The 12,981-nt window shown below is 36.4% G+C and overlaps 1 protein-coding gene across 1 annotated transcript; it reads right to left on the reverse strand.

The window, feature by feature from the left end:
- Positions 1-4,739: 4,739 nt before the first annotated feature.
- Positions 4,740-6,872, reverse strand: CABS1 (calcium binding protein, spermatid associated 1). Its single transcript, XM_015076922.3, has 2 exons — positions 5,494-6,872; positions 4,740-4,888 (listed from the first exon to the last, which is right to left on the reverse strand). Exon 1 carries the CDS (start codon positions 6,815-6,817, stop codon positions 5,609-5,611), a length of 1,209 nt encoding a protein of 402 aa, XP_014932408.1. The 5' UTR covers positions 6,818-6,872; the 3' UTR covers positions 4,740-4,888; positions 5,494-5,608.
- Positions 6,873-12,981: the final 6,109 nt, after the last annotated feature.

Raw genomic sequence — 12,981 nt, forward strand, 5'->3', positions numbered from 1 at the left:
AAGCTGGAAGTGGCATGATACATTTGTGATATAAAATGATATTCTTGCTTGATAAAACTTGGAATAAAGAAGAGGCAATGGGAATGGAGGCAAGTGGATTCCTGAAGACCCCAGAGGTGAAAACTTTGTTTTTGTTGTTGCACGTGGGAAAAGGGAGAGGGGTGTGAAGGAGGAGTGCCAGTTTCCAGCTTGGACAACTGTGCAGATGGTATCTTTTGTTTGAGACAGAAAATATTAGAAGAGAAAAATGAAGGAAGGGGAATGCCAGTTTCAATTTAGACTTCTGTTATCTTTGAAGTGTATGTGAAAAATGCAAAAGAACATACCAGTGGTATTGTGGAAATAGACTGCAGACTCAAAGTTTAGTTCATGTATCATTTATTTGCTTCTAATCTGCAACAGGTGGAAGAATTGGGTAATGCACATATATTAAACACATACTGGCCCAGTTCCCCAGTCTTCTTGGTACCTCAAAGTTACAAATGTTCTTTAATGTATCCTTATGTAGAACATCTCTTTAGGAGAACTTTCTTTATGGTCAGGGTCATTTCATTTTGAAACTGGTTCTCTCTCTCTCTCTCTCTCTCTCTCTCTCTCTCTCATTCCCTTTCTCTCTCACTGTTTGTCTCTCATATTGGATCAGGAATTCCTTAAAACATGAAAAATAGGTTTATGGCACAGGGTAGGAGGAGCTGTGGGTAAGGGTTACAGTGAGGCTTGTGAATATATGAGGGTTTGAACAGGGGTTATGTTAGGACAGAGAGGAACTTTGGACAGAGGTATCTTGTGTCAAAGCAAACTATAAATAGGATATCTTGTGACTTAGGGGAATCTTTTATCAAATACAATAAAGTATAAGTGATATTATTGAAGAATATATATGGTGAATGGGATACACAGGTTATTACATCTAGAGGTGGTTAGAGAAGCTAGTACTTGAGGTGAGTCATGAAAGATGATTAAATATTTACCATGTGAACCTGCAGAGAATTCTGGGGACAGAGAGTATGAAGAATAAAGACACAGGAACTTGAAACTGTTTGTATTCTTAGTACGATACTTCAGTTTTAACCAACAGAAAACTTCAACCCAAACTCATTTAACTAGAATGTAAAATGTATTGTCTCAGATAGATAAGCAGACCAGGCTTATTATATGAGGGTTTGACATATGATGTGACTACAACTCAGTTCTTCATATTTTTTGCCTCTTATTTCTTCAGCGTTGGCTTTATTTTCAGCAGCATGCCTCCTTGTGATCCCTAGATGGCTCCAGAAGCTCCTTGCACTACATGTTTCCAGACTGACATTTCTTTCAGAAGTTTATTTTCCACAAATGTGTTCTCTTTGCTCTAATTGATTTACGTGCTTATTCTTGAATGACCATGGTAAGGTGTATGGAACACTGAGCAATTAGGTCTTTGATGGAATGGGGGGGGGGGTCTATCTCACTGAAACGTGTGGAAGTAAAAGAGTTGTATTACAAATAAAATTTTATAGCAGGCAGGGGTTAAAAGCTAGGTCAAAAACAGTAATTGTCACTCACATTAAGGAAACTTTAATTCCCCACATTTCTTCATTTATAGACATTTATTGAGTACGTACTAGGTACTCTTCAGCTCAGTAGTCATGGATCCCAGCTGTCAGGGAGTATATGTTTAGTATTTTGTATAGATAGAGTGTAGTGTGTGAAAGGAGGGCAGGAGAAGTAAAGGTGCGATGAGGAAAAAGGTGGGTGGAGGGAAATCATGTAGAGAGGCTTGTGTGCCTTGCTGAAGAGTTTGGACTTTATCATAAAGACAGTAAGTAAAGATAGCAAGTAAAGGGCTTTAGAAGAAAGATGAGGACTTCAGGGCATAATTAATTGGTGGGAAAGAAGACAAGAGGTGGATTGCCAGTTACGGGATTGAAGGCAGGCTTAAAGAAGGGAGTCATGACCCTGGGTCCACAACCTGAGCTGGAATCAAGAGTCAGACACTCAACTGACTGAGCCATCCCGGTACACCCTATTTTTTAAACAAAGCCCCTGAAAGAAACTATGGTTGCAGTTTATAAAATAATGATGCTTTCAGCTTGCTGCCTATCTCAATTCTAAGGTTGATTTGAGGAAAAAAATGATTAAAACCTTAAATAGCTTTCAACAAGCACCATATAATTTGGTTCTTGCCTACTTTCTCACTTTCAACTTGAAGTCTTTCTCAACTGACACGTGTTCCAATCACGTGATCTGTTCATTTCCTTGAGAAACTTGGGCCATTTCTAGCCTCAGGGCTTCAGGTGTGTTGTGTCCTCAACTCTTCATATTTGTCAGTCTTTGTTTAAATCTCACTTTCTCAGAGACAACTTCCCTGGATCTAAACTTATGTGAAGTCTGCGGCTATAATCTCTTATTATTTTTGTTTGTAATACCCAACACAGTCTGTAGCTGGCATTGCTTCATATGTGATTGAGACTATTTGTTTAATATTTCTCTTTTCCAGTGGATTAATTTCCATGATGGGGGAGGCTTTGTCATTTGGTTCAGTATAGCATCCACAAGAGGCTTTTGAGGTATTTGGACCATAGCAGGTACAGAAAAAATATTTCATAAATGAAAAATGATGTTGACAATCATTCACCCCCCTGGTGTACACTTTATATTCTGGATTTCATGCATTTGTAAATGCACAAAAGCAGAGAATGAAATAATGCATTTAAACTTCATTTAGAAGTTTAGTGTGAAATTTCCCTTTACCCCTATGTGATTAAATCTTTTATAGACCTTTTAAAAAATGCATACTGTTGCTTTATATGGGTATACAGAAATGTAACCAGTTCCATGTCACCGGAATTTTAGATTATTACTTTTAGTGTTTTCTTTTATAAACACATAGAATTAAATGAATGCCGTCGCCAACATCCTTTTTTTGTAAAACTGTGAGAGCCAGGAGAGCATAGTGATTAAGAGAGAATGAGCTATGAAGGACTGCCTGGTTTGAAGCCTTTACTACATAGTAACTATGAGGCTTGGGCATGTTATATAGATTTGCTGACTCAGTTTCTTTATCGGTAAAATGGGTATAATATTGTTCTTTCTTATAGGATTGTCATGAAAAGCCAGTGTTATTCTAAATGTGAACCCAACAAAACCTGTAATAACTGTCAGCTATTTTAAAGAAAATTTTAAGAAAGTTCTTAGTTGCAAAATAGGCCAAAAAGTTTAAATATTTTTAATACATGTTGCGTGTACTTTTAAACTGCCTCCCAGAAAGGGTGGAGAAATTTGCACTAGCCAACAATGAATATTTAAAATTCTCATTGTCAATTGTCAAATGGATATATATAAATAAATAAATATATATATATTACAAAATATATGTAATAGTTTCACTTTCTTTAAATACTATAATCATTGACTTTTTCTTATGTTTACTGGCAATTTGTATTTCATGAATTATTTATCTCTACTGCTCATTTAAAATGCTTTCTTTTTAGGAGTTCTTCATAGAATAAGATAGTAATCTTTTCACTGCCATGTATAATGCAATTATTTTTCCACAGTTATCATTTGCTTTTTGATTTTATGTTGATTTTCTTTTGTACAGAATTTTAGCTATTTATGGTATCAAATCTATGAATCTTCTTTTTTCCATTTCTTATATGCTTAAATTTTTTGACTCCATTTGAATAAATATACATGTTTCCTTCTACACTTTTTTATGGTTTTATATTTAAGCTTCTTGTCCATGTAGAATTTATTTTAGATTGTGGTCTTAACACTGTCGCTTAATTTTTCTCAAATAGTCAACTGTCAAGGAAGGCTTAATTACTTATCATATTTCATGGTTTTGAAGTTCACTTTACCATGTAATAAATTTTTTAGTTAAAATGTGTTTCTGAGTTTTAACATGCTACTGTAATTATGCTAGTCTATATGTCTATCTAATGGTGTAAATCCCTCCTCCTCCCCCACCCCGAGTGTACCACTTATTATTTACCTACTGTTTTGACTTTTTCTTTTTTAAAAATATAATAAAATTATGAGCCTCTGTATAATAATTCTGTCCTTGGTGTCCGGAGCTAAGCTGTTCTTTTTTTTTTTTAATTTTTAAAAAGATGTTTATTTTTGAGAGAGAGAGTGAGAGAGAGAGACAGAGTGCGAGCGGGGAGGGGCAGAGAGAAAGAGAGGGAGACACAGAATCCGAAGCAGGCTCTAGGCTCTGAGCTGTCAGCATAGAGCCCCACGAAGGGCTCAGACTCACAAACTGCATGATTATGACCTGAGCCAAAGTTGGACACTTAACTGACTGAATCACTGAGATACCCCTAAGTTGTTCTTTAAACAAACAATGGACTTTAATTTTACAGCTGACCCTTGAATAGCACGTGTTTGAACTGTGCAGGACCACTTATCTACGGATTTTTTATGGTATAGTATTGTAAGTGTATTTTCTCTTCCATGTGTTTTTCTTAAATAACATTTTCTTTTCTCTTGCTATACTTTATTGTATGAATGCAGCATATAACAGATACACAAAATATGCGCTAATTGATTATTTATATTATTGATAAGGATCCCAGTCAACAGTAGACTATTAGTAGCTTAGCTCTGGGGGACTCAAAAGTTACAGGTGGATTTCTGACTGGCAGAGGAATCTACCTCTCTTATCCCCGTGTCGTTCAAAGGTCAACTGTGCTTATATGTTTCTCATAATTTCAGAATTCTGTACTGGAATATCAAACACATCTACACACAGTAAATCAGTTGCTGTCAAAAGATTTATTGAAGGAAAATCAGCAAGATGAAAACAGACCCATTTTAAAAGTCTGTGAAAAAAAAAAAATGAAGATACATGTCCTTGAACTGCTAACCAAAAGCACAAGAAGAGTATGATATCAATGATTAAGACCTGAAAAAAATTGACAAAAATTCAGGAAAGAAATTTTACAGAAAGAAAATTAAATTGATTCATACATTTATACAAATATTGTTTCTGACAAATTTACATGTTTATGAAATAATCATTTTTTCTTAGTTTGCATCCAACACAAGCCAGGAACCCTATAAGATTTCTTACATTTCTTACAGGTGGGTGCTAAACAATTACTGAATAGTCTTAATTATTGCAAATATATTTTTTAATAGAAGAGAATCATTGGTTGCATGAAAAAAATCCATTTAGAATTAGCATTTCAAAACTTTTAATACTACAACAATTTTTTTGAGATAAGTTAATTCAGTTCTCTTCAACTCACACTAAAATGTGCTATTCAGGGTTAACTAAAGTGACATACATCATTAAATGTAGTAGGAAGTGAGCTTTCTTTATTGCTCTCTCTTCATATCCCTGAAGGCTGAGATTAAAGACTTTTATATTAAGGTAAATAGATAACTAAATTAAACCTTTTGATACAAGGGGAACTCTTGTATTTGAGTTTTTAAGTTTCCATAAATATATTCTACTGCATGACCTCTATTGCTAAACGTCTGCATTTTTCTGAGTCTAATACTTGCCTTAAATTCTCACATTCTTTAACTTAATAAGATTTTTGCTGAACAAACTTCTTAGATGTTAAAACTAGCTTTCCAGGCTATTACTCAAGTCTATGTGGCATATGTTTTGTTGCTTTCAAATCAGGAACTCATCTGGTTCTTCCTTCAGTAGCTTAAAGACACCCATTTCAGTTGTAAAAGCATCGTCCTTGTGGCTTAGGGTATCTAGATCAGAGGTAGTTCTTGAAAGTGGCTCACTGTCCTTAGTTACATATTCCATTGTATTATTTTCAGACAGATCTTTGGTCGTAATAGATGAATCTTCCATGAGGTTCACATCTACTGATACAGGGACTACAAAGTCATATCTAGATTCAACAGCAGTAAGCAAAATGGGATGGTTCTCTGCTTCATTTGTAATATCTTTCTCCATCCAAACATTGACTTCATCCATAGACTCTTCATCAGTTATCAGAACATCTTCTGGGTTATCTTCGCACCTTTCAACAGTGGTAGTGAGCTCAAACACAGTGATGAACTTTTCCTCATCAGAATCTGTTAGTTTAGGCACAGCATTGGGGTCATCCTCTGGAATGTTGAGGTCAATTTCAGTCATTTTCTCTTCTGTAAGGGCAGCTATATCTGGAATAGTGGTGAAGTCTTTTTCAGTAGCAGAAGAGATTTCAGCCTCAGGAATAGACGAGGTGGTGATCTGGACAGCCTCACCAGCAGTGACATTGGATTTAACTGAGGAACTGTAATTGTTAACATCGGGTTCATCCTTCTTAGCTGGAAGGGCAGGGGTGTCCACAATGCTAGCGGTGCCATCCTTCAGTGTGCCAGAGACTTCAGAAGTTATAGAGACATATTCATTCCCTGGGCCAGTGGTATCCAAGAGAATATCTTCTTTTGCTATGTTAGTGGAAAAATCTATTAAAGAAACAGTAGCACTTGGTGATGAGATATTACCAATTTTCACTGGAATGAAGTTTTCAGTAATAGAGTCATTAGCCATGGAGTTTGTTGTGCCTATCAGACTAGTAATTTCTTTCTCCAGATGGGTTGATGACCTAATAAGATGAGACTCAGCATCATCTTCTGATTTTAGTTTTTCCTTCAGAGATGTAAACTTGTTGCCTGTTGTTGAAAAATCACTTTCTAGTGTATTGTCATTTAATGAAGTAATGTGGTCTCCTTCTGAGGTCATAGTTGTTTCTGATTTAGGAATAGTGTTGTCATCCCCAAATAAAATGGTTGCTTCAGTTGCTGTTTTGCTGCTTTCTGTTGGAGGATGAGAGCAAATTTTTGGCAAACCATCTTCAGCCATCGGACAAAATGGCACCATGCACACTCACAGGTCTTTCTCTGGGCCCAGTGGTTTCCCTAGGCAGGAGAGTGATGTTCATGATAGTGATTGAAGCATTGGTCATCATGGTGATTGTTGCATCAACCATAGAGCCAATGGCACTGGCTCTCCTTGGAGGTTGTTTCTGTGCTCTGATTGGGCAACTAGTTTCAAGAGTGTGGATATTAGATTAAAAGGCAGTAGAATCCTCTCTGATTGTGAAATCAACATTCACAGCTGGATTTGTCTTCTTTTTGTTTATAAGGGATGTGCCTTCCAATATGGAGCTAGTGTCACTTGAAACAGACATAGCAGAGTCTGCCAGGTACTTTGTGGGTTGAGGGTCAGTGGGGAGAACTCTGGAAGCCATGAGATTATCAGCATTAGTTTCAAGTGGCCTGTCTTTCAAGTAAGTTAACAGTATGTTTTTGAGGTGAAGTGTCTTCTCTTGAGATTTATGGTTATTTAAATGTCTAAAAACATTGATGGCAGTTTTGGCAATGAATGTAGCATGCAGAAGGTAATTAGGTAGCAAGGATTTCAATTAGTTTTCCTCTTCAGAGAGTGAATTCTCACTTTTTCAGTAAAGATAATAAGTAAGTAACATTTAGGGTTCTTGTAATTTTCTTCTTCATTACAATTCTTACTTTTTTTGTGAATTAACATGCTTAACAACGACGATATCAGGTCTTGTAGATTTAATTTCTTCAGGAATATTTTTCTGTAGAGTGTGTTACTTCAACCTAATGCCAGGGAGTTGGCATTATATGTCAGAATTCACCCAGAAACAAAATCAAAATGTGGAATAACTGTATTAGCCTTAAGAGTTTTATCCTCAAATTTCAGAGGGAATGTTTCCTATAATGATGTTAGTTAATTCAACCATCGTCATTTTGTTATCATTCTTAATATTTAGCTATTTAGATGAAAGGAGATTATAGTCTGGTGTTAATATTTTCCCAGTGTTATTAGAAGAAAGAGAATTTTCAGACTCAGATACAACTAAATATGAAAAAGGGCAGCAGTATCAGTCAGAGAAGTGGTTTCCGTCTCAAGAGCAAATGCTTTCTCTTCATTAGATTTGGACTCAACCTCCAAGTTTACAGTGTCTTTTCTTAGTTGATTGGCCTGGTATAGACATATACATGACCACTCTCTGTAGAACTATGATAGGTTTTAAGATGGGAATTTTTCATTTTAAAGACACAGGTAGCTTCTCCAGCTATGTTTTCGCTTCAAGGAGATGTCACTATGAAGGGTCTCAGTGTCTCTATTGACATAAATGCTGTCAGCATCAGGGACAAGGAGGAAAGTCTTTTAAGTTAATGACAGACATGGCTCTTTATTTCTAAGTCATTTGCAGTGGCAGGAAAGGAAATGAGAAGGTAGACCTATTCTCTGGGTTGATTAACTGGGTTGATTTAACCTCTACTCCACCCCCTCCCACTTATCTAGTGTTTATGAGGTTTAATTCAGAATAAGCATGGTATAAACAGAAGATTGGTGTCTTTGTGGCAGGAATTCTTTTATTCTGTGTACAAAAAGTGGGAAAAAGGAAGTGTTAACTGCATAATTGCTAGAAGTCAGGTTGGAGTACTTGCTATTTCTTATATGGAATAGAGTTAGAATAAGGAGCAAAATATTCATTTTTATAGGCATTTAGTTCCTGGTTAGAAATGTCAGGTGAAATGATACCATCTTTGTAGACACTAATTTGTCAAATAGTCTTTAATTTCAGGGATTACTATTGTGCTCACATCAACTCTGCTTCTACTAATATAACTGTGAGGTGGGATCACATTGATTATAGCATACAAAGACTTTTCTTGGCTATAGAGAATATTATTACCATTATCTTGTTTTTTTTTTAACCATTGACCTCTTTACATGGACACTTTACATGGAAAGTGTGTGTCATCTATCAAAGAGAAAGAAGCATATGGTGAAAATCCTGGTGGGACTGCTGGGATTTTAGCAATTTTGAGGGTGGAACTGGAATCATCTGCTCTGGGGAACATAGGACACTCTTATTGGACCAATAGGTCATTACCACCAAAGATACTAGCTGACTTAAGGATAGAGGATCAGATTCTATAGGTGAGGTTCACTTTATCTGAATAATACTTTCCTCTATTGTTGTAGTGTCTATTACACTAATGGAAACAGTTTGTCTTTTCTCAGAAGAGCATCAAGTTTATATTTAAGTAGCAATTTCTTCAGGTCCAGGATGAAAAAAAACCCTTTTGTTAAGTGAAAAAAAAAAAAAAAAAGGAAGTTGTTAGCAAAAGAGGGTGAGTTTGCAATAAGGCCTCAGGAATGTTATCTGACAGTTTAGGGTTTTCAGCGATACTTGACTAGAAAGAGTCCTCAGATATAGACTTTGAAAATGTTGATGTCATACTGATGCCCACCATTAAGACTGTCTTTGTATGGAGAATATCTTCAGATCTATCAGATGAAATGTAATGTGCAATTTTAAAAGAATTAACTGAGACAAGTGGTGTCTCCTATGGACATTAGAATTCCTACTTTATTATTATTATTTATTATTATTATTATTTTAATTTTAATTAATTTATTAATTTTAATAAAATTTATTGTCAAGTTGGCTAACATATAGTGTGTAAAATGTGCTCTTGGTTTTCGGGGTAGATTCCCATGGTTTATCACTTACATAAAACACCCAGTGCTCATCCCAACAAGTGCCCTCCTCAATGCCCATCACTCACTTTCCCTCTCTCCCACGCCCCCATCCACCATCAGTTTGTTCTCTGTATTTAAGAGTCTCTTATGGTTTGCCTCCCACCCTCTCTGTTTGTAACTATTTTTTCCCCTTTCCTTTCCTCATGGTCTTCTGTTAAGTTTCTCAAGATCCACATATGAGTGAAAACATATGAAATCTGTCTTTCTCTGCCTGACTTATTTCACTCAGCATAATACTCTCCAGTTCCATCCATGTTGCTACAAATGGCCAGATTTCATTCTTTCTCATTGCCAAGTAATATTCCATTGTATATATAAACCACATCTTCTTTATCCATTCATCAGTTGATGGATATTTAGTCTCTTTCCATAATTTGGCTATTGTTGAAAGTGCTGCTATAAACATTGGGGTACATGAGCCCCTATGCATCAGCACTCCTGTATCCTTTGGATAAATTCCTGATAGTGCTATTGCTGGGTTGTAGGGAAATTCTATTTTTAATTTTTTGAGGAACCTCCACACTGTTTCCCAGAGCGGCTGCACCAGTTTGCATTCCTACCAAGAGTGCAAGAGGGTTCCCGTTTCTCCACATCCTCGCCAGCATCTGTTGTTTTCTGATTTGTTCATTTTAGCTACGCTGACTGGTGTGAGGTGGTATCTCGTTGTGGTTTTGATTTGTATTTTCCTGATGATGAGTGATGTTGAGCATCTTTTCATGTGTCTGTTGGCCATCTGGATGTCTTCTCTAGAGAAGTGTCTATTCATGTCTTCTGCCCATTTCTTCACTGGGTTATTTGTTTTTTGGGTGTGGAGTTTGGTAAGTTCTTTATAGATTTTAGATACTAACCTTTTATCCGATATGTCATTTGCAAATATCTTCTCATTCTGTCGGTTGCCTTTTAGTTTTGTTGGTTGTTTCTTTTGCAGTGCAGATGCTTTTTATCTTGATGAGGTCCCAGTAGTTCATTTTTGCTTTTGTTTCCCTTGCCTCCAGAGACGTGTTGATTAAGAAGTTGCTGCGGCCAAGATCAAAGAGGTTGTTGCTTGCTTGCTCCTCTAGGGTTTTGATGGTTTCCTGTCTTACATTTAGGTCTTTCATCCATTTTGAATTTATTTTTGTGTATGGTATAAGAAAGTAGTCTAGTTTCATTCTTCTGCATGTTGCTGTCCAGTTCTCCCAGCACCATTTGCTAAAGAGTCCGTCTTTTTTCCATTGGATACTCTTTCCTTCTTTGCCAAAGATTAGTTGGCCATACATTTGTGGGTCCAATTCTGGGTCCTCTATTCTATTCCATTGGTCTATGTGTCTGTTTTTGTGCCAATACCATACTGTCTTGATGATTACACCTCTGTAGTAGAGGCTAAAGTCTGGGATTGTGATGCCTCCCACTTTGGTCTTATTCTTCAAAATTACTTTGGCTATTAGGGGTCTCTTGTGGTTCCATACAAATTTTAGGATTGCTTGTTCTAGCTTCAAGAAGAATGCTGGTGCAATTTTGTTTGGGATCGCATTGAATGTGTACATTAGAATTCCTACTTTAAAAAGAGTCTGTGTATCTTCAGATTTTGTAAATTTATTGGAGAAAATAGAGTTATTGATCTTAGTTGAGGTGATTATCATCATTGTTGGAATGTAGCTGCTGAGGAAGTTTCAGGTTCAATATCTTCATTCATGAGAGAATTCTTAGCTTCAGAAACAGGGAGGTGAGAGGAACAGTTATATCTTGAGATTTGGTTATAGCAACATCCACATTTTTGGCCTCTTCCCCTCCAGTGATTGGAATGCTGGGTGCCTGAGTAAAGAAATTGTAATTGAAGGATGTGTTGGCCTGTGGTGTCACTATTTTTGTTGTTGTTGTTGTTGTTGTTTCCAAGGAAGATGGTGTAGATAGCAGGGTTAGATATGACCCTCGTTTCTGCTTTGTTGTTTGTAGGCTTCTCAGGGATACCCTTTGGAGTAATTGTTCCTGTGACTGAAGAATATCAGCACTGAAGAAATGTTTCCTTCAATTTCTTTGTTAGCTTGTGGTACAATAGAAATTGAAACCTAAATAATATATATTTTTTTTATCTTGGCAATGGATTAATGTGTATCATTTGTGTTTTCTGAAGTTTGAAGTTTGAAGTATGTGTTGTCCTGAAATTGGCTAATTTAATTCCAACTGAGAATTTCCTTCTACCATGGAAATGATCTCTGTGTAAGATAAAGATTTTTCATCAGTAGGAATAGTGGTAATTACTTCTGTTAGCAAGTTTGAGTTCCCAGTAATGAACTCGAGGACCTGACCCTGAGGACCAGATCCATCTGGGAGGGAATCCTTTGGCATGTGACAGCTTGAGTAAGCTGCTACAGGGACACGGTCAGAATCCTCGTTCACTGATTTATTATCAGCAATGACATTTTTATTCACAAGATAAGGCTTTAGGTCAGCATCTTTTAGAGAGTTTGTTTCCACCTGAATAACTGGATCATTTCCTATTCTATTTACATCTGTAAGGTGATTCAGTTCAGCTGTCTCTTTCACTGCAGAAGCTTTAGTTATTTTCCTTGTGTAATAGAAATTTGGTTTATTATATTCATTAGGAAAAAGAGAAGAAAACTTGGTGGTTGTTTTCTTGGGTTCTGCACTTTGATCACGAAATTCATCAGTACCAAAAATTTTGCTTTTGGTGACAACAGTAGCAGATGTGCTAGGTTTGACATTAGCCATGTTGTCTGAAGAACCTGTAGAATCAGCTTGGAGGACAGTATAGACAAAGGGGACTATTTGACTTTTAGTATTTTTTCCTTTTGAGACAATGCCTTTATTGAAGTAAGGTGAGTCTATAGACACAGGCTCTGATATTAACACTGTTGGGTAGTAGAGGTTTGTGCCTTTTATAAGTTTGGGAGATGCGGTTTCTTTAGTAGGGACTTTAGAAGTTAGGATGAGAATTTCAGGTAGTCCCATATATGCAAGTTTTAGAGACCTGACATTCCCCGATGATGGAAGGCTATAATGGTCAATGTTATTTTTGTTCTTAGTAGAAGTAGCAGGAGCATTTTGCATGTTGGCAGACATCTTTTTCAAAGGATAGAAGAAAGTAAGAGCCATCTTGATTGCATCTTCTTTGTTTTCTTTCACATTGGAGATGCCATCACTGGAAGGCTGAGCTGAAGGAAAATTACTAAACCTTGAATCATATACTGTAACTATACCTGTTTGATCTTCAGTAAAGTCAGATATACTGGATGTGGTAGTGTCTCCTCTCTGGGGTGTAAATGTCTTATAAATGATAGGTGCTATGTTTCTCCTGAGAAAATTAACACTGTTTTTAAAAGCATGATTAGTAGTATCCGTTGTGAATGTCTTGCTATCAGCTACGAGTTTTATGTCTGGAGAAAGGGAATGCTCAATTATTTTATGTTCTAAATCAAAGCCTTCAGAGGGAATTATGGTGCCATCATCATCATTTATGG

The sequence above is a fragment of the Acinonyx jubatus genome, chromosome B1 (genome assembly GCF_027475565.1).
Source record: "Acinonyx jubatus isolate Ajub_Pintada_27869175 chromosome B1, VMU_Ajub_asm_v1.0, whole genome shotgun sequence".
Taxonomy (NCBI): Eukaryota; Metazoa; Chordata; class Mammalia; order Carnivora; family Felidae; genus Acinonyx; species Acinonyx jubatus.

What these genes read in the sequence shown, in the direction of transcription:
- CABS1 (XM_015076922.3), bottom strand. Translation starts at nt 6,817, where the DNA reads ATGGTGCCATTTTGTCCGATGGCTGAAGATGGTTTGCCAAAAATTTGC.